Source organism: Macadamia integrifolia, chromosome 11 (genome assembly GCF_013358625.1).
Source record: "Macadamia integrifolia cultivar HAES 741 chromosome 11, SCU_Mint_v3, whole genome shotgun sequence".
Classification (NCBI taxonomy): Eukaryota; Viridiplantae; Streptophyta; class Magnoliopsida; order Proteales; family Proteaceae; genus Macadamia; species Macadamia integrifolia.
The window spans coordinates 21325869-21353036 of record NC_056567.1 but is presented as its reverse complement, the minus strand read 5'-3'; the positions used below and the strand labels follow the sequence as shown (position 1 = coordinate 21353036).

Below are 27168 nucleotides of genomic sequence, written 5' to 3'. Positions count from 1 at the left end.
ATCTGTAGAGGGATGTTTGGCCTCTACAGCTAGCTTCAACAAGGTTGGTTCGATTGGGGTTGGTTGGTCTGACTTTGGATCTGGTTTGATGGAGTCAACAGCCCCCTCCTTATGCAAGCTAGATGTACACCATCTTTTCCCTTCTCAGAAAAATTTCATCCTCGAATTTTGTAGAGTATAAGGATGATTTTAGTATATTGCACATCCATCCTCAATCCATAAAAGAATTCAGTTGCCTCCTTGAATATAAAGATGTAGTCATAGAGGCAAGGTTGACACTCTTCAAGGTGCTTCAAGGGGATGATGAATTCCATATACTCAACCTCAACACCATCGGATGTATCTATCTGGCCATTCACCTATGGGTCTTAAAATGCCTGATCCATAGGCTCTAATTCTTGCTGTAGGGGAGTAATATTAGTTATGTGTTCAACCTCTTCAAACTCTGATGCCACATAGAACTCTTTTGATTCATCTACCAATGGTTTCCGATCAATTCTATTGATGGTTTAACAACATCTTCAATCTCAAACCCCTTTGGATCTTCATATTGGCTGTTCACAGTAATTACAATTGTTGTAGCGTCAATCTCCTTGGGTTTAATATCTTTGTCCACCATAGTGACCATGTTGCTTTTGATTAGTCTCAGTGATAGGAACATCAAGGGTTAATTCTTCCTCTACGGTAGGAATTTCTAGAGCTTCTTCAACACTAACTCAATTTTTTAGGCTTTGGATCTTTGATTGGAGGTTTCTTCGCTGGATATCCCTTTTTATATTGTTGCACAAAAGTGGTCAAGTGGTCTACTAATTGTTTAAGGCTCTTCTCACATATGAGTGTCTTTTGGAAACTTGTAGATGTCTTCTGATGGGAATCTTGCTGAGGGAAGAACCTTCTTGGGATATATTCAGGTAGGTATTGGTTCACCAATTCATGCTTCATCTCTTACCAACTCCTAAGCTCACGTCCTTGAACTCGAATTTGCCTTTCACGGATTCTCCAACACCATTACTCACCCGGGAGAAGAAAATAGAAGTTTTCGCATATCCGTCAAGTTTAGTGGTCAAAATGGTTTTCCAAATCATTTAGCCAATCAAGGAATTTGTATGGAATCCTCCTGCCAAAAAAATAACAAACTTTCGACTCCATTTCAGTTAGGATTCAATACCAATGGAGGTCTGGGTTTGTGGGATCTCATAATTTCTCCTATTTCAGCCCATTTTAGTTATGCATTTGCATCACTAGAGTTCATTTGTCATCCTTTTGGGTAAAATTGGACTTTCTGGTTCTGTCAATTTGTAAAGCTGAATATTTGTTTTTTAAGTGATAAGTTGTGGCATAATGGTTACGTTGCACTATTGCAACATGTTGGTCACAGGTTTAAAACTTGGAAATAGCCTCTTCTGCTAAGCAGTGGGAAGGTTTGCGTACACTTGCCCCTCCCAGACCCTGCAATTGCATCACATTTCCTTCTCCCCCCGCTTTGTGAGTTGCATATTTCTGTTTCTTTTTTATTGCACCTTGCGCTTTGTAATGGTATTCTAGGTAAAATAAGAATGTTTTAGGATAGTGCTTTATGATAGTTATAAGGCTTGTGGACAAGCATTTTGGCGCTAATTGTGTACATTCTCTGGGATCAACAGTCCCATACTCGAGTTCTTAGAGTGGAGTACAGAAATTTTTTATATATATTACTTTCCACCTTCCCCCTTTTAAAATTTTAGAAAACTGTGGAACCAGATCCTCTATTCTATTGTCTCTGTACTGATAATTTTTTTTTTTTTTTTTTTTTTTTTTCGGGTAGAATTTGTACTTATTCCTTTTATTCCCAGTTAAGAAATTATTTTCCCTCCCTCTTCTCTCTTCCCTCTGCCTTTCTCATTCTCTACTTGTTCTGTTTGCTTCTTTTGCTGGTTAATGAGTAGGGTCTTATTAGTTCATGCCAATAGCATTTGGTGAGCAAGGTTTGAGGCCTTGAAATATCTCTTGTATACTGTTTCTAAACTGGGGAATTGATCAGAATCAGGAGAGATACTCCTTCTTGATTCAGATCTTTTTGACTTCTGAAAATGTCAAACTTATGTTAGTGACTTAGATAAACATTCACGAGATAAATAATCTGCAATATAATTGTCATTTCCTTTTATATGTTCTATTTTAATTTTATATCCTTTTCCTAGAATTAGTTCTCTAAAAATTACCCATCTTCTTGTACTCACTCTTTTCTCATTAAGAGTTTTATAAAATTTTACTATAGCTTCACAATCTGTTCTAAGTGTAAAACTTCTTAATATTATAAAAAAATTAAATGCTTGTAATCCTGCTATTACTGCTTCTATTTCACAATCTATAGGGCTTAAATTGAGGCCTTGATTTCACTTGTATGAGAACTCAACGCGATATGGTATTTGGTTTTCTTTTCAAGACAAACCGGGGTAGGTTATAGTGGCCATAAGAGAGTTGGCCCTGAAACTCATCATCTAGCTTATTTGAGGCCTACTATACACTAGATTATAAAAATCAGACTCCAAAAATGATACATTTGACTTCATACCCTAGGTTGTTAGTCTCTGACATAGGGTAACTCTACCCTAGGCTATTCCACAAAATATCCGGGTTTGTAGTTCTTAAGAAATCACAAGTAAGCTTGTTTTCTACTGATTCATCTAGTTTTCAGTTAAGAGTACAATTGTTTTCTCCACACAATACAACCGGGGAAGGAAAAAACTACAAAGTGTATAACGTTAACAGTCCATATTAGTTTGTTATGCAGGAAATCCTCAACTAGACATGTTTCCTTGTATCTCCCAAGGACTAGAGGGTATCCCAGTCATACATAAGGTCAGAAAAGAAAATGAAGCATAAGTCTACTGTCTTAAATAGGGTATCCCAGTCTTAAATAGGGTCAGAAAAGAAAACGAAGCACAAGTCTACCGTCTACCCATCGTTTCCCCTCCCCCACCTCCCCCCTCCCTTTTTTTGGTTCATTTTTTCCTTTTACCCAACTCCTTCCGTAGGTGGAAGTGGAAGGGAAGGGATTCTGTCAATCTTTTACGGTGTCACTGAAATGAATACCCCATATCTCCAACTTCCTGTCCCATCTCCAAACAAATCCACTATCAACAACAGTTCCAAATGTGCCCAGTTTTTAGCTTGAAATGATTAACTTCAGCATGAGTTGCTCATCATTACTGTTGATGCCATGATATTGGAAAATCCGTTCCACGCCTCCGAATAAAGCATCATCTGTTCAAAACCACTTTCTTCCCGTCTTTGATTGCCTTCAGTTCACTTGTAAGCATCCTCGGGGCAATGGCCATCGACATGAGCTCTTGAAAAAGCAACTTACATGCATAAGGTATGCGAACCTGCACAAAATCACAAAACATGTAGCAAACTTGTTTAGTTGAACAATACCTACAACTGAAACGCAGAAGCAGATAAATAAATATCACCACCCAAAAAAAATACCCTTTATTGGAAAGGTTGGGGGGGATGGAGGGGGAACGGTTTTGGAATTTCATCCTCCCGCAGAAGCCAGGGAGGCAGGAATCAATAATTCTGTTTTACCTGAACAATGTCAGTCTTGTTCTTGCAACCTCTACACTCAAACGAGTTCTTTTTTAGGTTGGCAATGGCAATCAGCCCACAACGCTCACAAACATGAACTCTATAGGCATCACTCTGGTCAACCAACCGCTCCTTGAGAAAATGTGCAGCCCCATGAGCAATCATACAATCTCGCTCCATCTCACCAAATCGGAGACCTCCATCTCGAGACCGACCTTCAGCAGGCTGCCTTGTGAGAATCTGCACGGGACCACGCCCACGTGAATGGATCTTATCATCCACCATGTGCTTCAGTCTCTGATAGTACGTCGGACCCAGGAAAATCATCGAAGTCAACCTCCGGCCTGTATGACCATTGTACATGGTCTCAAAACCACGCATCTGATACCCACATTTGTGGAGGGCTTTGCTGATATTGTCCACCTGCATATATCTCAAAATAAAAAAGATGACAATTAGCCCATACTGATTATTTGAACTGAAGATACTTCAACTTGACGAGATAAAAAGAGACGCAGCATTCTGATATAGGCATCTATTTATATAAATTATCACAGCGTTAACAGAGTCCCTCTCAGATAGAAGTGCATCTTGAACATCAGTTGTGCAGTTTATGACTTAGTCCAGGCGTTGGAAACAATAGAACATCTAACACGCAAAGCATTTTCAAGTGGTCAGAATGACCTATGGTTAGGATACTATTCTTCTCGATGAATAGGCTAACCATGCTTAACCTGATGCGGATCCGGATCCCAATGACTGAAATCAAATCGCTTAGGGACCACTAAAGAACCAAATAGTTCACTCTAGGCAAACAAGGGGCAATAATGTAATTTCTGATAAGATTTAGGAGCTTTATAGAGTGAAATAAGTGACTAAGGACTTAACAGGAATCAACTTCAAAGAGAAATGAGCAATTCTGGAAATTAAAATAGTAGTGGGGTTAAATTGAAACAAAACCAAGAATGAAGGGTTACTTTGCAAACTAGGAAAGAAAGGATGTCTTTAATAAAGAACTTAAAAATTGAAAGGACTTATCTGTAATAAGCAGAAGTTATATAATGAAAATAAAAGACCTTTCTTCTTCCTCACGATGGAGTTCAGAAGCGGCAGCCAGCAAGCCTTCAACGCAGAGAACTCCTTCAAATCTAGTCGGTTGATCTTGGGACTTCAAACGTAGACTCCTAAGGAGAAAGCGTACCAAACTCACCAGGGGGCTGCTCAGATCAGCAGGCTGGAGTGACGTGGGAAGCACCTGCAACTGGATCTGGCAATGGTAAACTCAGATCTGAGTCTGGTTTGGACTTCTTCAGAGTAAGGTCAAGCTTTGGAAGAGAGGTTCTAAGGTTTGAGTCGCCAAGGAGGGGGCTACCTTCACTCAAGACCTCACCCCCAGAAAATCAAGCACTAAGGAGTAGAACCCAGTGTCAGTGGGCTGCAACTACCACCCAGAACAGGGCTGGGAGAGAGAACCAGCAAGAAGGAGAAGAATAACGAAGAGAAGAGAAAATCAGAAAGAGAGGGTCACGGCAGCCATGATCTAACCAAGCAAACATCCAATTTCAAATTAAAACTTCAAATCTCAATCTCAGTTTTCTTCTATTAATGGCTATTTAAAGAGAATCAAAACATAAAATTGGTAGTTAATTAAAAATAGAAACTATCCTAATTAGCAACTGATAAAATTCAATCTAATTAAAAATACTACCAACTAATCCTAGCTCTAAAAATGGAAAATAAATAAAAGATATTCTAAATCCATCGGCAAACTAAATCATAACCCCCCCCCCCTTCCTTTTCAGCTGATCCTCATCTGCAGAGAAGTTTGGACAAGACCACCAGCGATCTTCTGCTCTAATATACTACAAAAACTTTACCTTTCTTGTAAAGAACTTTAAAAGGTAAGAAGGGATTTTCTAACCTCACAGAAAGGAGCTCACAAGCCACTCACTGCCCTACCTGACAAGTAAGTCAAATGGGACCCTTGGCGTCGGAATCTCATAAAACTAAGGGGTATAAAAAGTAACTATTTTTTTGACACATCATTGTACATTAAGGCTCATCAGGCTAACAGAATCTGAGTTAAGCATTTTCTTAAGAAGAAAGAGAATTTTGGTTTGTAGGATATGAAGCTCATAAAAACTGAGTTCAGCATTTTCGTATGAGGTTCACCGAATCTGAGCTTAAATCATTGTCTCAAGAAGGAATTTTGGGGAAATTAAATGACCATGTATCCCTAAAAAAGTAACATTCCCAAGATACTTACTGTGACATCAGTAAAAGGAGTGGCATCCCCCTCCTTCCCCATGTGAGCAGCAACCTTCCCCATAATGCACTCAATGAGCTGTCCAATCGTCATTCGAGAAGGAATAGCATGTGGGTTCACAATAATATCTGGGGAAATTCCTTCCACAGTCCATGGCATGTCTTCTTGTGTGTATGTCATACCAACTGTTCCCTTCTGACCATGTCGACTGCTGAACTTGTCTCCAATCTGAGGTATACGGACGGACCTCATTCTTACTTTCACAAACCTCAAACCATCAGCATTTGTTGTCAACAGAACCTACAGAAGTACCAGCATGCAGGACATAAGCAAGATGGGACTCAACATTAAGCCCCGCTTAAGAAAATGAAACAAACAAAACTTTTTTGTGTAACATATTAGTTTCCCTACAAGTAACACATTGTAACATAATATTCCATAAGAGAAATTCCTAATTTGAAAATAGATTGACAACTGTACCTGATCTACCATCCCACTTTCACTGTGCCTTAGACTTGTGCTATGATCACGGCGTGTGTACCGTGAAGCTTGCCCTTGAGATTCATCCTGAGCAATTGGAGTTGTCTTTCCAATAATAACATCTTCACCTGAGACCCTTGTGCCCTAATTCCCAAGAACACATTTTTTTTTTATCAAGTAAACTGTTTCTCCAATGACCCAAAAAAAAGAAAAACGGAATCAGTATTGGCAGTTATCTTCATATACTCACAGGAAGGGCAAGACCATCATCGTCTAATTTATCATAAGATCCATGTCGCATCCCCTGCAAAGAGTGGCAAGAATCATTACACAATTCGGAAAACAACAAAAAACAAAGATCATTGCTGTCAAATGTGCTGAGCTATGCAGCCAGGAAGTTCCAATGCTAAGCAAAGACTGCCTATGATTTTCATCAAACTAGCTTCTCACAGCTCATCTAATGTTCCAACCAGATAGCTAAGATATGTGCCAGGAAGACACCTAGTTTGATGCTAAATAATAAGTTTATAAAATAATTATTTAACATAATCCGTATTAGCTTACAAGATTCTTGAAATAAATAAGATGCATATCATAATTCCTGACACAGAAAGTGCTTTTATTTTTAATAGGTAGGGAGGGGAAGTAGATAACAGCCAGGAGGCTTGAACTCGAGACCTCATGGTGAGCATGAGCCTTTTGCGCACGACAGCTCAGCCACTGTGCTAGGCACTTGTTCATGACATAGAAAGTTCAATACATGAATTCTGGAAAGTCAGTCATCCAACCACCCAAGTTCATTCCCCTCAACAATGCTCTCAACAATATTCTCTATTAAGCCTACACAACTAAAATTTAGCACTCACCATTGTATTTTCCCTATTTGGACGCCCAAATTCCTCCTTAATTAATGTTCCCATCTTCTTTTCCTCATCCCTGTAGATGAGCATTGTCAATAATACAAAATTTCTCAAAGAGTTTGACGAAACACAAGGAAATACTGAAATACAGAAGCCACAATAAATGGAGTTACCTGTATGACCGGAAGAACAATGATCGGAAGAATCCCCGGTCTATTGAAGATTGGTTCATGATAACAGAATCTTCTTGGTTATATCCAGAATAGCAGGAGATCGCAACGATAGAATTCTTTCCACATAAAACTTACCATTAGAAATATAGGCATAATGAGTAACCAAAAAAAAAGATACAAATCAAATGCTTACAATTCCAGCTGGCAACTGCCTGAAGTGCAAGTGCTCCATGGCACGAGTAGTTACAAGAGGCTTCTGGGGGTAATAGAGCACATAGGCCAGTGTATCCTGTGTGAAAAAAAGATGAATGAGAACAGCCAATTATAGAAGACGAAATGCCTAAAATATGAAAAGTTAATAAAAATGGACAAAAGAAAGCAAGTACAAACCATTCGCAATTGGTAATTTGTGACATAAATCCCCATGGCTTGTTTGCCCATTGCCGACTGGTAAGTATTACGAGGGGACTGTCATATGACAAAAGGGAGAAAGTGAGGAACAAGGAAGAAAATTGGTGAAGGAACTTCCAATAGAGACAAGAAGCAAGACAAATCAACCTGGTTATGGTCAGGAAACGGAATAATAGATGCACAGACACCCAAAATCAACGATGGATGGATTTCACAGTGAGTATAAGTATCGGAATAAGCTTCCTCAGGATGGAGCCTCGCAGTTATAAGATCCTGCAACAAATATTCCAAAACAATATCAGAATAACAGTACAACAGTGGATGCATGGAATTTAAATATTAAAGTTAATAAACAGCCTGAAATGGTCATGGAAACCAACGTTATCACTTCTATGTGAAGACAAAAGATAAGCTCCAGCAGTCTGACGCTTTATTAATACTCACATTAATAGTCATGGAAATCATGGTAGTTTCTTCTTCTTCTGTGTCTATATACTCTATGAATCCTTTTGCCACAAGATCATGCCAGCCACCCTCATCTGGGGATTCCTGTATAGAGATTCAAACTTCAAACTATAAGTCAATTTCTTCTTTGATTTCACACAGAAATGCCAACAAATTCAAATTTAAACAGACCCTTTGTTGCAAGGCCCGGACATCTTGTTTCTTTATAAGTAGCCTTTGTTTATCAACAATAAACAAGGGACGGCTACAACGGCCATAATCAGTATAAAGTCGAAGCTCTTTCAAATTAATATCTCGGATAACACCAACTTCAGTATTGACATCAACCTGTAAATGACACAAACAAATTTCAGTGCTCAACAGACAACAGATTCATGTAACAAAAGTGTAAGGAAAACAAAGTTACCACCCAGATGTTGGCCATATCATATTACTGGTATCTAAACAAACAACAACAACAACAACAATAAACATAACCTCATCCCAACTAAATGGGGTCAGCTACATGTATCCGATATGGAAAAAGAAAAATAAAGCAACAAAAGAAGTAAAACCCTAGAACTTCAATCATATTGAAGTAATTCTACAGATATCCCCATATCTAAATAATATAATCATCATGACATCAAGAAGATAGAATTTCATCATCATAAGTTACAAAACACTTCAAAGAACTTAGAACTCACTAAATGCCATAGGCATAAACTAATGAGATCCAACTCATTCACCAGTAAAAGAAGAAAACAGAGCATAAGGAGGAGGATGAAGATGAAAGGAAGAGGGAGGGAAAAGGCATAACGCGTAAAGAGAAACAGTTACCCATACAGAAAAATATTAACTTAGAAAAGGCATAGCGCATAGAGAGAAACAGTTACCCATGTAGAAAAATATTAATTTGGAAAAGGCATAACGCACACATAGAGAAACAGTTACCAATGCAGGAAAATATCAAGTTCCCAAAACTAAGTAAACGGACCTGTCTTCTCAGCTGTCTCAACGTCGTCACCAAAAGCTCAGGATTACGATGAATGCCAACCCAGCAACCATTGACAAAAATTTTGGTCGCTTGCGGAATAACCGCAGGGGATATTTCCTAACCAGACAAAAAGGAAAAAACACAAATTACTAGTACAAAGACATTAGAATAGAGGATCTGGTTCCACAGCCTTTTAAATTTTTAAAAAGCGGGGAAAGTGCTAAAGATACCTCAAAATTTTCTGTACTCCATTCCTCTAGAAAATCAAGTATGGGATTTGCTGCTGATCCCACAGTAATGTACACCATTAGCGCCAAATTCTTCACAAGTCCACAAGCCTAATGACAGCCATAAAGAACTCAAACTGTCAAGATTTTAAGCAGAATCATAGAACATTCTTCCTTTACCAAGAATACAATTGCAAAACGAAAGGTACAATAAAAAAAGAAATACTTATATGCAAAAATATTTACCTGCCCTTCTGGAGTTTCTGCAGGACACATCATCCCCCAATGGGAATTGTGCAACTGCCTGGGTTTCGCCAATTTCCCTAATAGATAGATAAATATGAATGTTAATAATCAAAAATTAAAGGACAACGAGCCTAAATGGTTTGCAGGCACTTATGGGCTTTACCTTCACGCCCAATAGGAGAGTTTAACCTTCGCAAGTGAGACAGGGTAGACGCATACGTCAAACGGTTCAAAACCTGTTAATATAAACTAGTCAAGTTAAACCATACTTCTGGAAACATGCAATTCATATAGTGGGGGAGAAGAATATGCAACTCCAACCTGTGAAACTCCAGCTCTTGTACCAGCAGAATTTGCCTGTCCCCAGTTTCCCGTAGCAAGGGAATATTTAAGGCCACTAGTAATTGTTTTCGCTTTTATAGCAAATTGCAAGTTAACATCCTTCCCATTATCAACACACTGTCCATAGGGAATAATCAGCTACAACTGACTCCATACAACATTAACAAACAAGAAAATAAACCCACAAATTAAGCATGGTGAGAAAGTGAACCTTCTGAACATACTTTTCAACGTCCTTCATCAACTTTCTGAACAACTGCACTTAAATCAAAACTCAACAATTAGACATGAAATGCTGAGGCTGCATATTCAACAACCTAAATGACATCATAAAGCACAGACCATGCGGAACAGGCCTCCAAGCAAAGGTCCAGCAAGGTCTAGCCTCTTGTTGCCATAATGATCCCTATCATCTTCTGCCCTCCGGCCAAGTGCACATAGCAGAAGCCTGTGAATGATGTAACTAACAGAGAAGAAGCCCAACAAGATTTTCAAACAATGTTCAAGCAGCCATTGTAATGCATACTAAAATGAAAGAGAACACCTACCCAAAATAATAAGCCTTCTTCGTTTCACAATATTCTCCGACACCAACATGAGGAAGCATTGCTTTCTGAAGGATATCTTTGGCATACCTGCAAAGGAGCCAATTGCAGATGTAACTAAATAATCCACACTACAAACCCAAAGGATGGTCCGAGAAGCAAGTAGATTAGCCCAATACATACTGAATCCTCATTTCCCTTGTGACGACACGCACTTGATTAGTTCTCTTCCCAATGTAATCCAATGCAACCTACAGCAGGTAAAAGCACACAACCCAAGTGAATTTAGTTCTTCTTTTGCTATATCAATGTAAACAACACTTATTTAAGTACTGACATGTAATACTAGTACACATGATATGCTGCAAGGCTTCAGCCAGAGCACTAAGGCCACAGTCACCTAGGCCCTAGACAAACCACCTAGATGCTTAGGCGACGCCTTGACAGCTGTGGATTCCACTATAAGTCTAATCCTGTTTTGAGCAGTTCTCTTTATGATTTCAGTTTCCTAGTCAGTTACTATTACCTAATTAGTTAAGGATTGGGTTAGGCGTTTCCTTCTAATGTAAGAATCTATTTTTGAGTTTTCTATACAAGTGTGTAAGAGAGGCTAAGATTGTACACTAATTTAGCAAAGAAAAAGCAGTTTTTGCTTACCTCTTCATGTTTGCAGGTCTCGTGTTTGATCAAGGAACTGCTTGTGTGCAATCAAGGTAGGTTGGCGTTTGAACCAACCAAACCACCTTGAGATGTGAAGCACAGCTGTTATTTTTTGTTGTTATTATTGTTACATCATCTTTTTCATCCATTAACAAGTGAGTATTCTTTAATTTTTCTACAACTAAAACTTTGCTTCTAGAAGTCCATACGCCACATGTTTTTTTGCATGAATTTTAAATAGGCCAACCCAACCATCAGAATTCATTCAAATTTTGAGCGGTTGTTCAAAAACCCTAACGATGAACTCAATAAGATTTTGAACTAAGTCTTACCTGTAGATCTTGATTTATTTCTGATTTCCTAATCTTCCTGTGTTCATATCAGCTGATGTGTAGGTTCTAATAGTCTGAATTGATCATGAGATCTAGTACAGTAGTTTCTCTACTGATAATGTCCACATGTTCAGAATCAATCCTTAACCAAAAAAAGAGCAACCCAGTGCATGAGGCTCCCGCTACTGCAGGGTATGGGAGGGGCAAATGTTCGCAGCCTTACCCCTGCTTCGCAGAAGTGGTTGTTTCCAAGTTTTCTCCCTGTGACCAACATGTTGCAAGAATCAATCCTTGATCATTAAAAATTATTCTAATCATTGTGTTTCATCATTAAATTTACAGTTTTACCCTTGTCTCTTAGTATTATTCTGAAAACCAGTATCGGATATGTTATTTTAGCAATATCTCAGTTCCGGGTAAAAATCAATGACTGAATAATTTCTCAAATCTAATTCATATTCTGTTGGGTGAAACTACCATTATGCCCCCCATCCTATTGTTACTAGGATTAACCTTATCTACTGATCTGACTTAGTACATCAATCTCAAATTTCCAGCACTTATTCCCCTTCCCATTAACTGAACTCGATCTAGGTTTTAGTCTAATTTGACCACCTGATTGGGTTTGGTTAATCTCCCTAAAGCAGAATATTTCTCTGAATAAAGATCTTGTTATTGGTATTGTTTGAGCCTTTCAATTCAGTACTACAAAATATAGCTGGGAAAACCATTGAATCAAGGAGATACCTGTTGACTCTGGATCACAAATGCTTCTTCCAAGGACGGCCGAAGCAACTCCATCATCGGAGTGTCAGAGAAGTCATAGCATATGTGCTCTAATATATCTTTATCAGCAACAAATCCTAGGGCCCTAAATACAATAATTATTGGGATTTCTGTTCGGACATATGGAAGGGTAGCACGAATGTACTGTCCAGAGGAACCCTGAATCAAGAAGAAAGGAATATTATCATATAAGGCATAGGAAACTCAAAAGATAAGACATCAGGTAAAAAATTTCTTGAGCATATTTAACAGAAAACTTTTTCTTGAGGAGAATCTTTTCTATGATCAGATCCCAATCCTATCATGCATGAACAGGCTCTGTAAAATCCAGCACAGTATCAGTACAAGTAGAATAAGTGACGTGGAATCACAATCACTCACCCCTTTGGCACTAGCCCGAGAAAGCATCCGCACAAACATACTGCTGGGCGGCCTGTTCTGAGATTCCGCCATTGAACGGACCTCAGCCACATAGGCATACTTGTTAGGCTGCCTCTTCTTAAACACGTACACATGATTTGTGCTCATCTTCTCCTGCGCAATCAAAACCTTTTCACTTCCATTAATGATAAAGTATCCACCCTGATCATATGGGCACTCCCCAAGCTCTGTTAGATCTTTCTCTGAATTCTGATATAATGTACAATAACTTGACCGGAGCATTATAGGAACCTGAAATGTAACACATAATAAGCACAGTGAGGGGCCAAAAAATCAGTGAACGTCAATAAAAAACTAAAAAACTTCATTACCTTTCCAATGAAGACTTTAGTGAACTCTTGCGTCTCAGTTACTTCTTCACAATCGTGCCCTTTCTTCATGATTCGTTTTGTGACATCCACATACAAGGGGGCCGAATAGGTGAGGTTCCTCAACCTTGCAGCCTTGGGAAACAAAGTAGTCGTTTCCCCATCCGATTCTGTCATCATTGGCTTACTCAAGTATATTTGTCCAAAGCTGATCTTGTATATAGTCTGCATCCAATAACAGAAATAGTCTTTCACAAAACTTTCAAAAAGTATAATTTCAGCAAAATATAGTTCCAATTTCAGTACATCCACAAAAACATTCCTAAACTTCTGGTTTGTACAGCCATTAACCCTTAAAATGAAGGTTTTCAAAGCCAGATTTTGATGTAAAAGTAGGGAGGAGGATAAGGAGAAATCCAATTTCAGTAGAAAAAAAAAATTTCTTAAACTTCAGGTTTGTCAAGCCATTAACCCTAAAACCGAAGGTTTCCAAATCTCAGTTTTGATGTAAATGTGGGGAGGAGAATTAGAAGAAGAAAACTTTTGCAGGAGTAGAATTTCAGCAAAGCCTACTTATAATTTCAGTATATCCACAAAAAATTCCCCAAACTTTTGGTTTGTACAGTCAATAAACCTATAAATGAAGGTTTCCAAAACCCAATTTTAATGAAAATCTGGGGAGGAGAAGCAGAAGAAAGAGCATACCTCAAGGAAATCGGGCTGACGGCCGGGATTATGCTGAGACACTGGTTGAATCTCAATATCAGCAGACTCATCAACTATTTCCTGCATGCTGTTCTGGATAAACTCATCGAAAGAATCGAGCTGTTGACGCACGAGACCTTTCTCTTCGAAGTAAGCACTGATGACAGTCCACGCATCTTCCTGCGTAATCTCCTCTTCTTCGTCGGGAATAGTATGATCATTGTCTTCCCCGGACATTGGATTTTCCTTAAGCAAATCATAGTTTGAGAAAGAGAAATAGATTCCATAAGCAAATACGAAAACTCCAGCAACTTTAAAGCGTCGTCGGTTCAACAACAAGACGATAACTGTCTATTACTGGACAGGGTGTTTGGGTTTTATATATCCCAAGTACTACGTTTTTTTTTTTATTATTTTTTTTTTTTTTTTTTATTTGGTGGCAGTAAAAGTGCACAGGGTTAAAAATTTAAATTTATAACGCATTACTGTTTCAGATTTTTGTCACCATTCCCGCCTTTATACAGGGAAAGCACTCAAGTTATGGTAGCGATTCCAGAACCTAAATTTTCTATCAACACATCAACAAAAAGTAACCTCATAACCTGCAGATGTATCCATTTCACTCAGAAAAATCTTACAGAGGATTAGACTCGCTGGCCGAATGGAGAAGGAGAAGAAGAAGAAGAAGAACGGAGATGTATCCCTTCCGCTGCTGCAATCTCCCTCCGACCACTGCAACCGCCCTGGATTAGGGTTTTCAACAACCTATGGGAAGAGAAACGAAGAAGAGGAAGGTAGCAGGTGGTATTGATGTCCTCGCTATCGTTCTTGACAGCCCGCCGCCGCAAACGGAGACGGAGACGGAGAAGAATGGGGGAAGGGGGAAGGGGGAATGGGCAAGGGTTCCGAACTTCCACTTCACTGTTTTGATTTTCTTAGACGAAGGCAAGATGGGGTTCATGAGATATGGGGTTACTGAGACGAAGGGAATAAGGGTCAGGTTTATGCATATTTATGGAAAAGGATCCGTTGTGAAAAATATAAGGGGGGGAAACGTTTTTTCCCAATCAACCGATATACGTTTAATATGCGTATTAAATGAGCCTGCCGGTTGGTCTCGATATTTGTCATATATGGTAAGTGAAACCTGATTAAAAAAAAAAAAAAAAAAAAAAGGAAAGTTACTAAATCGAAGATAAGAAAATTATTTAGAAGATTGATAGTTTTAAAATTTTAATTTACATCCACAAGTTAGGAATTTGAAAAGATTTACTTCTTAAAATACCCCAATACCTCATCTTTGTTTCTATGTTTTGTTATTTTTTCCTTTCTTCTATACAAATATGCAGGACCCACCACCACCTCCACATCATCTTCTTCTTAGGGCTGCACCGAACGAAAATTCGCTCCAACCCGTGCATGGCAACATCTCATTGGTCTATCTTTAATTAAAACTTTAATATTTTTTAACTCTACGCATTAAGAGTTTTGAGTCCACCGTCTAAGGGTGTCAACCAGTTGGGCCGGTCGGATTTTGATCGGGTTTAATCGGGCTTAAAGACTTTCAAAGACTGCACCGTGTCCATCTATTTAACTAATCGGGCTTAGTTATTGAGGGCATGATACGTTTTATATTTGGTCGATTGGCCTTGAGCTATAATCAGGCTTTAGTCGGGCCTTAACCGGGCTACGGACATGTTTAATATTAAACGGGCTTTAACCAATTTTTTAACGAGCCCTCTTTAAAAGGTGTTCTTATATTTCAGCCCACTCATGCAAGCCCAAAAATATGACAATAAATCAATAAATGATACCAAATATAACCATTATTTAAAATGTGAACATGTCTTTACTTTTTAGTTTTTACTCTTTAATTTAGGGGGTAAAATAGGTATTCTACAATCATTAAAGGATCGGGCCAGGCCGATGCACAATAGGTCGGTCTTAGTAGGGTGTTATTTGATCGATCTCAGTCAGGCACCCGACGGTCCAAGTAGCAAAATCGAGACCGACACGTTTAATAAATAGTCCGGGCCAGGCCGATCTATAAACAATCGGTCCCAGTTGGTTTAGTCGGGTCAGGCCATGAATTGACACCCCTACCATCGTCAATCAAGGAGAGATTTCCTATTTTACCCTTTTGCTTTAAAAATAAATAAATAAATAAGGGTTTGTCTGGTTGTAACCTAGGTAGGTTACAAAAAAGGCTTGTAAGCCACTTCTAGTTACCTAAAAGTCCTATAATGTGAAAGAAATGATTGGTTCAAGAGGATTCAAAAAGTAATTTCATGTGTTTATATTCCCAATAAAAAAATTAAAAGTTGTTGCACCACCTTTTATGACAAAGTGTTTAAAAATGGTAGAAATGGAATTTTATCCTCAAATAGACTCATCACTACGTTTGGAATCTCAAATCTCAATTCCTCGTCTCTCTAAAGTCCAACATGGGATTGAAAAAAAAAAAGAAAAAACTTATACTAACCATTGGGTGATTGGGTCTATTGCTTTGAGTAAGGGTGTCTATTTTCAGTCCAAGCGGGTTGGACTAATAAAGAGAAACGTAAAACGAACCTTTAACGATTTGAGTTTTTATCAAATCGGTAAAAAATTGAATTGGACCAGATCAAACGAATCGAAACCGTAAAAAATCTTATAACAACTTAAAAAAATCAAAGTAACAATTCAAAAAGTTGAGGTTGAATTTACTTTTTTGACCTTAAAAGCAATCACAAAATGACAAAATAATGGAGACACAGTAATTTACATTTTTGACCTTAAATGCAATCACAAAATGACAAAATAATGGGGACAGTAATTTAGGTTACAAGGTTTTTGTAACCGAATCAGTTACATTTAGACATACCCAATAAATAATGAAGGAAACTTTGGGAACAAGATCCACGGCCTGTACACTTCTATATATATATATATATATATATATTTTGTTCCCAAACAAACTTTGGGAACAAGTTCTTCTTCTTCTTCTTTGACTCAGGCATGAAGAATCGACGCCCGCTCCTTGCTATTAGAGAGATACCTCAGTATACGGCCACACATGCTAACACACCCTCACCAACCATGTCTAGCTCACGTGCTGTTACCTAGACAAGTTGCTACTGTTTGTTATAACTGTGTAACTGTGTAACCGTATCAGATGTAATCTCTTATGTATATATATTCTGTAATCTTGATTAATAAAACATAATCAGAATATTATTACATGGTATCAGAGCTACCTCTCAAACGAGCTTTCTTTTCTGATCCTCTCATGGCTTCTCCCTCTTCTGCTACAAGCTCTGCTTCAGATTTGCAGGTGGTTTCTACCAATGTTTCTCCTCACCTGCCTTTGAAGCTTAATGCCTCGAATTACTTGCTTTGGCGCACTCAATTTCTACCACTTCTTCGTGGATACAACCTTCTAGGGTTTGTGGATGGGTCTTTCCCTCGGCCTGTGTCGTCCTCTGATCCGGCTTCTGCAACAGCTGCTGATCTGTGGGAGAGACAAGATCAACTCATTCTGAGTTGGATCATATCGTCGTTGTCTGAAGCGACTATTTCTCATGTCGTTGGTGCTGCTACCTCTTCAGAAGCTTGGACGACTCTAAGTCGGATCTATGCTCCTACCTCAAGAACAAGAGTTATGGACCTCAAAGATCGGCTGTTTCGTCTTCACCATGGCACTGAGTCGATCACAGAGTACATCTTGAATGTTCGGTCAATCGCTGATACACTGGCTGCGATCGATCAGCCTCTATCTGATGAAGATCTAGTTCTTGCAGTCCTTAGAGGTCTTGGTCCTGATTTTCGCGACTTTGCGACATCGATCCGGCTTCGCTCCTCTCCTGTGTCTTTTGTAGAACTCACTGGCTTATTATTAAGCCATGAAAGCTTTCTTCAAGCCTCAACTCCTGTTGCTGGTATTACAACAGCGAATCTTGCTCTCTCAGGAGGTGATTCGCGTCGATCGTCAACTGGACCTCCAGGTTCCCGTCGTTTCCCCAATAATCGGTTCTCACGTGGTTATCATGGAAATCGCCGCTCCAATCGTTCACAGTCTAATCAGAGTTACTCTGACCAAAATCAAGCAGATCATTCCTATCAGCGTGGTCGTTATCGGAACACTGATCCAACTCGTTACAAGGAACAACAGTCTTATTTCAAAGGATCCTCTTCCGGATCTGCTTCTTCATCACTTTGTCAGATTTGCAGTCAGGCCGGTCACTCTGCTTCAACCTGCCCTCAACGCTTTAATCATGCCTTCTTAGGTAATTCCCTTGCTCTCTCTTGTTATAATTCCTCCTGTTCTTCCACTGCCTCTTGGCTAATTGACACAGGTTCTAATAATCATCTTGTCTCAGACATTAGCAATCTAGCTATTTCCTCTCCTTACTCTGGTTCTGACCACATTGTTGTTGGGAATGGTCAAGGACTCCCAATCTCTAATGTTGGATCTTGCACTCTTCCAGGTTCTTCAACTCCCTTTAATCTTCCTACTGTTTATCATGTTCCTAATATTCGACGAAATTTACTCTCTGTTCATCGGTTTACAACTGATAATGATGCCTTCTTTGAGTTTTATTCTACTCATTTTGTTGTTAAGGATCGGCGAACGAAACAGGTCCTCTATCAGGGGTTGAGTAAAGATGGCTTATATCAAATTCCTCAGTCTACCTCACCTACTGCAGTTGCTTGCTCTGCTGTTCGCACTTCAATTACTGACTGGCATTGTCGCCTTGGTCATGCTTCCTTCAATACCGTTCGTGACGTTGTTCATCGTTTCTCTCTTCCTACTAGTACTAATAAGCACTCTGTTTGTAGTGACTGTGCTTGCTCTAAAAGTCACAAACTTTCATTTACTTTGTCTACTTCTATAAGCAAATTTCCTTTGGAATTAATTCATTGTGATGTCTGGGGTCCAGCCCCTGTTGTCTCTGTCGACAGTTTCACTTACTATGTAATCTTTGTTGATGACTTTAGTCGATATTGTTGGCTGTATCCAATGTCGCGGAAATCTGATGTTCACTCAATTTTTGTTCGCTTTAAAGCTCTTGTTGAAAATCATTTCTCATGTCACATAAAATGTTTACAGACCGATGGGGGGGGTGAATTTCAGAAACTTGATCCTTTTCTTGCTACCGCTGGTATATCTCGTCGTGTTTCATGTCCTCACACTCAAGAACAAAACGGTACTGCTGAACGCAAGCACCGTCATGTTGTTGAAACTGGACTCACACTTTTACTTCATGCCAATCTTCCTCCCTCTTACTGGTCTTATGCATTTCAAGCTGCTGTGTATCTTATAAACCGTCTCCCATCCACTGTGGTTTCTTCTCAAATTCCCTTACAACGTCTTTTTCAAAATGATCCTGATTACTCTTTCCTTCGTACCTTTGGGTGCTTATGCTTTCCTTGGTTGCGTCCTTACCGTACTCACAAACTTCAGCCTCGGTCTACACCATGTCTTTTTCTGGGCTATTCCCTTTCTCACAAAGGTTACAAGTGTTTGGATCTTTCCACTCAACGGTTGTATGTATCCCGTCACGTTATCTTTGATGAACAAGTCTTCCCATTTTTGTCCTCCTCTTCCTTCTGGGATACCTCCATTGGGATGACTCTGGATCCATGGTTTGACAGTCCTCCACCTATACTCTACCCTTGTTGTCCCTCTACCTCTTTGCAACCTCCACCAAACACACCTCCTTTATCGGTTTCAGACATACCAGCCACCACCACCAATTCTGGGCCTCCAAATCAGTCTTCCCCATCTACTCATGGTGATATTCTTATTGGGCCTCCACCTCAACCAGCCTTAACACCTTATGATATCTCTACTGGGCCTCCAATCCAACAAGTCCAAACACAACACACATCATCCCAGCAGGTCTCTCTTGGGCCTAATGACCGATCTGAGCCTCCAACTCATCCATCCTCTCATCCGATGGTCACCCGATCCAAAACTGGCTCCCTTCGGCCATCTCGACGCCTTAACCTGACTGCAACTAAACACTCCATTCCTGACTCTATTGAGCCCACCTGCTATACTCAAGCCATGCGCTCTGCTAACTGGCGACAGGCTATGAACATTGAGTTTGATGCATTACTTCGAAATGGCACTTGGGATCTTGTACCACCTTCACCATGTATGAATGTTGTGGGATGTAAATGGGTGTTCCGTCTCAAACATAAAGTTGATGGGTCCATTGATCGATATAAGGCGAGGCTTGTTGCGAAAGGTTTTCATCAAAGACCTGGGCTTGACTATTCCGAAACCTTTAGTCCGGTTATCAAAGCTACAACAATTCGGGTAGTGTTATCCTTGGCTGTTACCTATGGCTGGCCCCTTAAGCAATTCGATATTCAAAATGCATTCTTACATGGGGATCTCACTGAATCAGTTTTTATGACTCAACCTCCTGGCTTTGTTGATCAAGCAACTCCGGACTATGTTTGCCATCTGAAGAAGTCTCTCTATGGTCTTAAACAGGCACCCCGCGCCTGGTTTACCCGTCTTAGTACCTACCTGATTTCATATGGCTTTATCCCCTCCAAAACAGATGTCTCACTGTTTGTCTATCGGAAGAATACTGATATTATCTTTTTTTTGGTCTATGTGGATGATCTTCTTCTCACTGGTAACAACAATGGTGCCATTGCTGCATTGGTTCGGGCTCTCTCTTCTGAATTTGCTCTCAAAGAGCTGGGCAACTTAAACTATTTTTTGGGTGTTGAAGTATGCCGTAGCTCTGATGGCCTGTTTCTCAATCAAAGAAAGTATGCCACTGACTTACTTCTTAATGCTGGCATGGATGGTGCAAAGCCCATTTCAACTCCAATGGCTACTGGGCCTCCTCTTGACACTTCCTCTGGTACACCTTTGGCTGATGGTTCTCAATACCGAAAAATAGTTGGTGCTCTCCAGTATTTAACCATCACAAGACCAGATTTAAGTTTTTCGGTCAATAGGGTTGCCCAATTCATGCACAACCCAACTGATATCCACTGGACAGCCGTGAAACGAATTCTTCGTTATGTAAAACATACACTCTCTGATGGTCTTCACTTTCAGCCCAATACCACAGTATCCATTACAGCCTTTTCGGATGCCGACTGGGTCGGCTGCCCTGTGGATCGTAAATCCACTTCTGGTTACTGTGTGTTTCTTGGCAACCACTTAATCTCTTGGCTTTCTCGCAAACAACGCACTGTGTCTAAGTCCTCCACAGAGGCTGAATATCGTGCGGTTGCCTCTGTTGCCACAGAAATTGTTTGGCTTCGTTCTCTACTTTGTGAACTTGGTGTTTTCCTTGCCAATGCTCCAACTATTTGGTGCGACAACATTGGTGCTACTTACTTAACGGCCAATCCGGTATTCCATGCCCGCACGAAACACATAGAGGTTGATTTTCATTTTGTCCGAGATATGGTGGCTTCCAAACAACTTGTTGTTCGCTACATCTCCACGGTTGATCAAGTTTCGGATATCTTTACCAAGGCTTTGTCCCGTCAGCGGTTTACATTTCTTTGTGCTAAGCTCAATGTTGGTCCACCACCGCTGAGCTTGCGGGGGCATATTAGAGAGATACCTCAGTATACGGCCACACATGCTAACACACCCTCACCAACCATGTCTAGCTCACGTGCTGTTACCTAGACAAGTTGCTACTGTTTGTTATAACTGTGTAACTGTGTAACCGTATCAGATGTAATCTCTTATGTATATATATTCTGTAATCTTGATTAATAAAACATAATCAGAATATTATTACACTTGCAACGTCTGACTCAGGTCTAACTGTGTTTTCATCGTCCGGTTTGGAGGCCGTACATCCCATAGTGCAATCCCAAATCTGGGATACCCATCAAAGCAATGATTCTAAGCTTCGATAATGATCATGCAGGTATATGAACTTCATCGTTTGTATGAAATTCAGAAGATGTTGATGAAGAACATGAAGAGCAATGGGCCCTATGGATAGAGCGCAAATAGATGGAATATGGAAAATGAGATTAGTTTGAGTCAAGTAAGTAGTAGGTACAAGGAAGGACACAAGCCACAGAAGCCGAAGAAACATGACCTGGAACAACCTGCTGAAAAATATACTGCAGTGGAAGGTGGAGTCGGAGTGTAAGAGATCGAGGATGGGAGCAATATTGAGCTGACGTTAGGCCCCTCAAGTTACAGCCGAAGGAACATAGATGAGAGACCCCTAACTTCTGATTCTGGACTAAGTTTTTCTTCTTCTTCTACTGAATCCAGTCATATGAAAAAGGACAAGTACAGGGTCAAGTAAGAGGATGGATACAAGGGAAGAGTTAACAGGCCATGAATGGGGACTCATCCAAGTGCCTGACATGCACCCAAGTTTTCCAAGTGGAAGAAAGAAGAACAATTGAGACAGGAGAAACTAAATCGGCCCCCCTTGGCTTTTCCATGTTTTCAGTATGAACATGACTTGAGACTTTGTTGGTGTCCATAGGTTTGACTTGTTCTGATTGACTATTGTGATTGCTGTTTGCATGAAAATTTCTGTTTAGTTTTCAGTGTAGTGGTTGATGGAGTCTTTAAACAGGGGTACCATTTTAGTGAGCTTAACTTAGAACCATATATTCAAATTCAGTTCAAGTTCAAGTTCAAGCGGGTGAATCGTTAGTAGAGGCCCATAAAATGCTTAACAGAATCAACGGAGAAAAGTGTCTGTACTTGGTATTTCTAAAAGGACACTTCAATCTAAAGAGAAACAGCATTGTTTTAACTCATCTGTCTTTCCATTACCTCCTTATTGGTGTTGAGGATTTATAAACCGGTCTGTTTAATCGCTCCAGACCCCCATCAAAATCTCTCAAGCAGCCAGATTTGTCGAATCCTGTTGTTTCTCAGCTGATGATGATATACAAATTTAAGAGAGAGAGTAATACTGATCTGATTCATTGAAATCAGAAGAAGATAAGAGCAATGAATTGTTTATGTTGTGTATCTGGAGATGGCTTGCCAATATTAATTGTGGATTCATCCTGTAGTTGTTTCGCTTCCCCAAAAGAAATCATAATGATCCAAACATGTGAACCGTATCTCTTTCTCCGTAATTTCTTCCCTTGTCTTCTCCCATTAAATCATGTAAGATCAAATACCAAGAAACACAAATAATAAAGAGACAATAGATTCATACGACACAGAGATTTAACAAGGTTCACACACCAGGGTGATGTGTTACATCCTCGAGCGAAGAAGAAGATGATTCACTATGTAGAAGAGAAATTACACTTTAACAGCGGTGAGGAAAAACTCACCCTGAAATCTTAGCTGCGTGAAAACCTTGGAATACAATGACTTCCTCAACAAGCAACAGTACATTATATATACTTCAAATCGTGGGTCGACCCATCGGGTCGCGGTCGATCCGGTCTACACCCCCGCACCCCCATACGAGATCAGTGATGGGCTCCGGGCTTGGGCCTATTGGCCCAACCCCTCTGCTTCCATTACAGATCTCAAAAAAATTTTCATTCGAGTTGCCACCAAAATATATCGGATCGGGTCAATCTTCAAAACGGGTCAAGAATTTGAGACAAACTTAACAAATCAACTTTTGTTGTAGTTTATCAAACAGATTTTTCTGCTTTAGCATTTAGGGATTGCTGTAGCACAACACCATGGATTTCAGAAGTCTCTAAATTTCAAACACGTATGGAGAAAGCAGTCCAAATAAGAAGTTTTCTCCTTTTTATTCATCAATTTGAAATTTCTTAAGAGTTTGACAAAATAAATAAATAATTTACAAAATATTTGCTTAACTGAAGAAACAGAAGGCTACTATACTAATCCATCAAGCCTTGAAAGATAAGTGAAACTGACACTGTACTCAATAATGCACAGAAGTAGATGGATGACTTAGGAGATGGAATGTCGTCGATCTCTGCTAGGCTTTGACCGACCTTTGGAATCAGAAGGCTTGACTCCAGCCAACCGTACAAAGGGTTACAGCCGCCCAAGTTTTCTTGACATGGAGTTGATAAATGACTTTCGAGGCAATGGTGTCTTATCAGAAGATGGATTGCCCCTTGGTTGATTGCTTGCGGGTGATTTCTCAACTTCTTTTAACCTCATCTGCATCCTCACCAACTCTGTTTTCTCTCCTTAAGCTTGAGAGCTCATCATGTTCCCAAAGTTTGTTGGGAACAATATGTATATATATATATATATATATATTTCTCAAATTAATCTGGTAAAGCGCCGTCGATTCTCTATTGTCTTCACACCTGCGTCAAAGAAGAAGAAGAAGAAGTAGTAGTAGTAGTAGTGTACAGGCGGTGAATCTTGTTCCCAAAGTTTCCTTCATTATTTATTATTATTATTATTTTCAAAGTAAAAAGGTAAAATAAGAAATCTCTCGTTGATTGAGGGTGGACTCAAAACTCTTAAAGTCCTCTAAAGTTGAGTTAAAAAATATTAAAATTTTAATGAAAGATAAATCAATGAGATGCTACCACGTACGGGTTGCAGCGAAGCTCTTGCTGCAGCTCGGCAACTCCTCCAGTCCACTCTCACCTGCAGCACATCCTCCCTCTCCCACTCTCACTCTCCCCTCCAAATCAATGAGGTTTCCTTGGATAAAGGCTCATGGCAGATAAGCCTGACTTTGGCCGGCTTCCTCATTATGCATGTTCAACAGCAAATGTTGGTAGCTTCCGCTTCCTGTTAGCCATGAAAACGGAAAACAAGATCCAAAGATCACATAACAGTATATTTCGCGGATCAAATGATGGTTGGTCCCGAACAGAACCATTATCATAAGAAGGCCATGTTGCAGGTGGGGATGGATTCGAGGAGTTGCGTGGTTGCAACAGGAGATGATGCGGCCCCACGAAGAAGAAGAAAAAGAAGAGGAGGAGGAGGACGTGGAGGTGGTGGTGGGTTCCACATATTTGCATAAAAAATAACAAAACATGAAAACATAGATGAGATGTTGGGGTATTTTAGGAAGTTCAGTTTTTTTTTCTTAATAATGATGAGTAATAAATTACTTTGGGATTAAGTAAATATTTTAAAATGCCTAACTTGTGGGGAGGGGGAATTGTCTAGATCTATTAGTTAAAAAAATAAAAATAAAATAAAAAGGGGAAAAAGGCTGGGTATGCTAGCGCATTACTTAGGAATAAGGCATGTTAGTATCTATTGGCCGTTAGATTAGATGGATCAGAACTATGCCATTAATTAAATATAGTGTGTATGTATCTATCTATGCCGCTCTCTTCCAACTCTTTTCCTTTCCCTTCTTCTTCCTCTGCCTCCGGCTCTGGCTTCAGTTCCTGTTCCCTCTCCCCCTCCTTCTTTCCTTCCACTTATGTTTTCCTGCGTCTCCCTCAACCTCGCCCCCCTACAACTCACTACCCCACCTCATCCCTACTCTTTGCCATTGCTGCAACCTTTGCAATCCTACAAAAATCCAAGAGGAGATTGATAGACTTAAAACCAAGGTTGAGTAGGTCACAAAAGGAAATTCATCATTCCTCACAAGGTATCTGCAAAGTTACAAGAGAATGCTTATCAATTTAATTAGGAAAATGGAAATGGGAAACTATTTCCAAGTAAAGGGAAACTTTTCAGTCGATTCAATGGATTTAAAGCATTGGATGATCCCAAAGACATCCGAAATCTTATGAATGATGCATCTGACGTGGCTTGAACCGTTAGACCATCAAAGAATAATTGCAAAGGGGAGCATCGGATGATCCCAAAGACATCCGAAACCCTATGAACCCTGTTTCTAGCATGGCTTGAATCGTTAGACCTCATAGAACAATTGCAGAGGGGAGTAAGAGAGTGGAGATATCCAAAACCCTATGAATGCTGCTTCTGACATGGCTTGAATCGTTAGACCGAGGGTGGAGATAGAATTAGGGGAGGAATAAAGTGTAGCAGTGGTGGATTGAAGGTTTGGACCTCTTCTCTCAATCTAGCGGTTTTATTTAAGATGATCAAATCATACGATTAAAATCCCGTTAGCACATAAAGTTTCAAGGTAACCCCCTAGCATACCTATCCTCCTCCCAAACAAAAATTACAAAATCATTAGATTTAAATTAAATTTTACAATCACAGATTCACAGGTAGCAATATCGAAAAGATTTACCAAATCCCAAAAAAAGGTGAAAAAAAAAAAACTAAATTAACCACTTAATATACTCCTAAATTCCTTCTTTGTCCTCCTCTCTTCTTCGTCTTCCTCCAACTATCCCTCCTCTCCTACAACTCGCACTCCCACCCACCTTGTCTGGCTGTCCCTGTCCCTTCCTGCTCTCCCCCACACCCCTCCCTTCACTATAAATCTCCCGCCTTACATGCTCCCCTCCCTTCACTATAAATCTCCCGCCTTACATGCTCCCCTCCCTTCACCATAAATCCGCCCACCTTACATGCTCCCCTCCATCAATTAATCATTTAATAAAAAGGAAAAAAACCTAGACAACTTAGAATAGAAATAATTAAGAAACCCCAAACAATCTCTCTCTCCTTACATATTTTGTAATTTTTAAAATTTTTGTATTTGGTACATCTAGGCAATTCCCCCTAAAAAAAGTATCACCCCAAGATATGCAACTTGAGTTGGGAAAAACCGGAGCTTGATCAACTGAGCCCTCAAATTAGCAGGACATTATAGGACTGGCCCCAACCCCTGAAGTTTTATGACTAAGTTGTCCTGGCCATGCAATAACTTAAACTATATTAGCTATGCATACTCCATTTATAAATATATGATATTTGTATGTATATAGACAAAATTGTGTCATCTTAGATAATATAAGAAAGGAAAAAGGATTTTCATAATGTCGGACCAAAAACAAAATTGCATGAGCGCACCCTCCTCTCCACCCAAACTATTGTAGCCCCCCCTCTTAAAATGTCGTAATTATTCTCTCTATGGACAGGTTTCCTATAATAGACCCCATCCCCTCCCCATCACCCAAAATTGCGGCATGAGCACTTTTTTATTTTATTTTTTTTTTAATGATTTTACCCTTGTTTCGATTTTGATACCTAATTCAAGACCGATCAAGTAGCAGATCGGTCTTAGTTGATAATGATACATATGACCATCCAACACCAAATACAATATCAATACTACAAACCATGGTCACATCACATGTTGCACGAAGAGGAAAATTGTGCATCACCCATTATTAATAACCAAAGTATAACACCTGATACGTTTATTCCTTCTCTTTTTTTCCCTAGTGATGAGCTTATTCGGTGCGTCAAAAATCTGCCACATGGGGATGTCATTGTGGCCTAAATTGGTGGAAAAGTAACCCACATCCTTTACTTACATGTCAAGTTTTATGCACACTGAGTTTGCCAAGTGATAAAATTGAGCTT

General features: G+C 39.6%; 1 protein-coding gene across 1 annotated transcript; it reads right to left on the bottom strand.

Moving 5' to 3' along the window:
* Window positions 1-2627: 2627 nt before the first annotated feature.
* Window positions 2628-14782, bottom strand: LOC122093602 (DNA-directed RNA polymerase II subunit RPB2-like). Its single transcript, XM_042663959.1, has 26 exons — window positions 14432-14782; window positions 13794-14039; window positions 13092-13313; window positions 12721-13011; window positions 12301-12498; window positions 10745-10812; window positions 10565-10651; window positions 10359-10479; window positions 10228-10272; window positions 9996-10133; window positions 9838-9910; window positions 9675-9751; window positions 9432-9539; window positions 9202-9318; window positions 8397-8552; window positions 8205-8309; window positions 7908-8033; window positions 7740-7817; window positions 7543-7638; window positions 7350-7465; window positions 7183-7252; window positions 6567-6620; window positions 6317-6460; window positions 5837-6136; window positions 3571-3993; window positions 2628-3368 (listed from the first exon to the last, which is right to left on the bottom strand). The coding sequence occupies exons 2-26, from the start codon at window positions 14028-14030 to the stop codon at window positions 3243-3245; spliced, it is 3576 nt and encodes a 1191-aa protein (XP_042519893.1). The 5' UTR covers window positions 14031-14039; window positions 14432-14782; the 3' UTR covers window positions 2628-3242.
* Window positions 14783-27168: the final 12386 nt, after the last annotated feature.

Excerpts from the sequence above, each read along its gene's own strand:
- LOC122093602 (XM_042663959.1), bottom strand. The coding sequence starts at position 14,030 with ATGTCCGGGGAAGACAATGATCATACTATTCCCGACGAAGAAGAGGAG. Across the intron at positions 13,012-13,091 it reads CTAAAGTCTTCATTGGAAAG|GTTCCTATAATGCTCCGGTC; the intron begins GTAATGAAGTTT and ends GTTACATTTCAG. Across the intron at positions 10,273-10,358 it reads TTGGAGGCCTGTTCCGCATG|TTGTTCAGAAAGTTGATGAA; the intron begins GTCTGTGCTTTA and ends ATTTAAGTGCAG.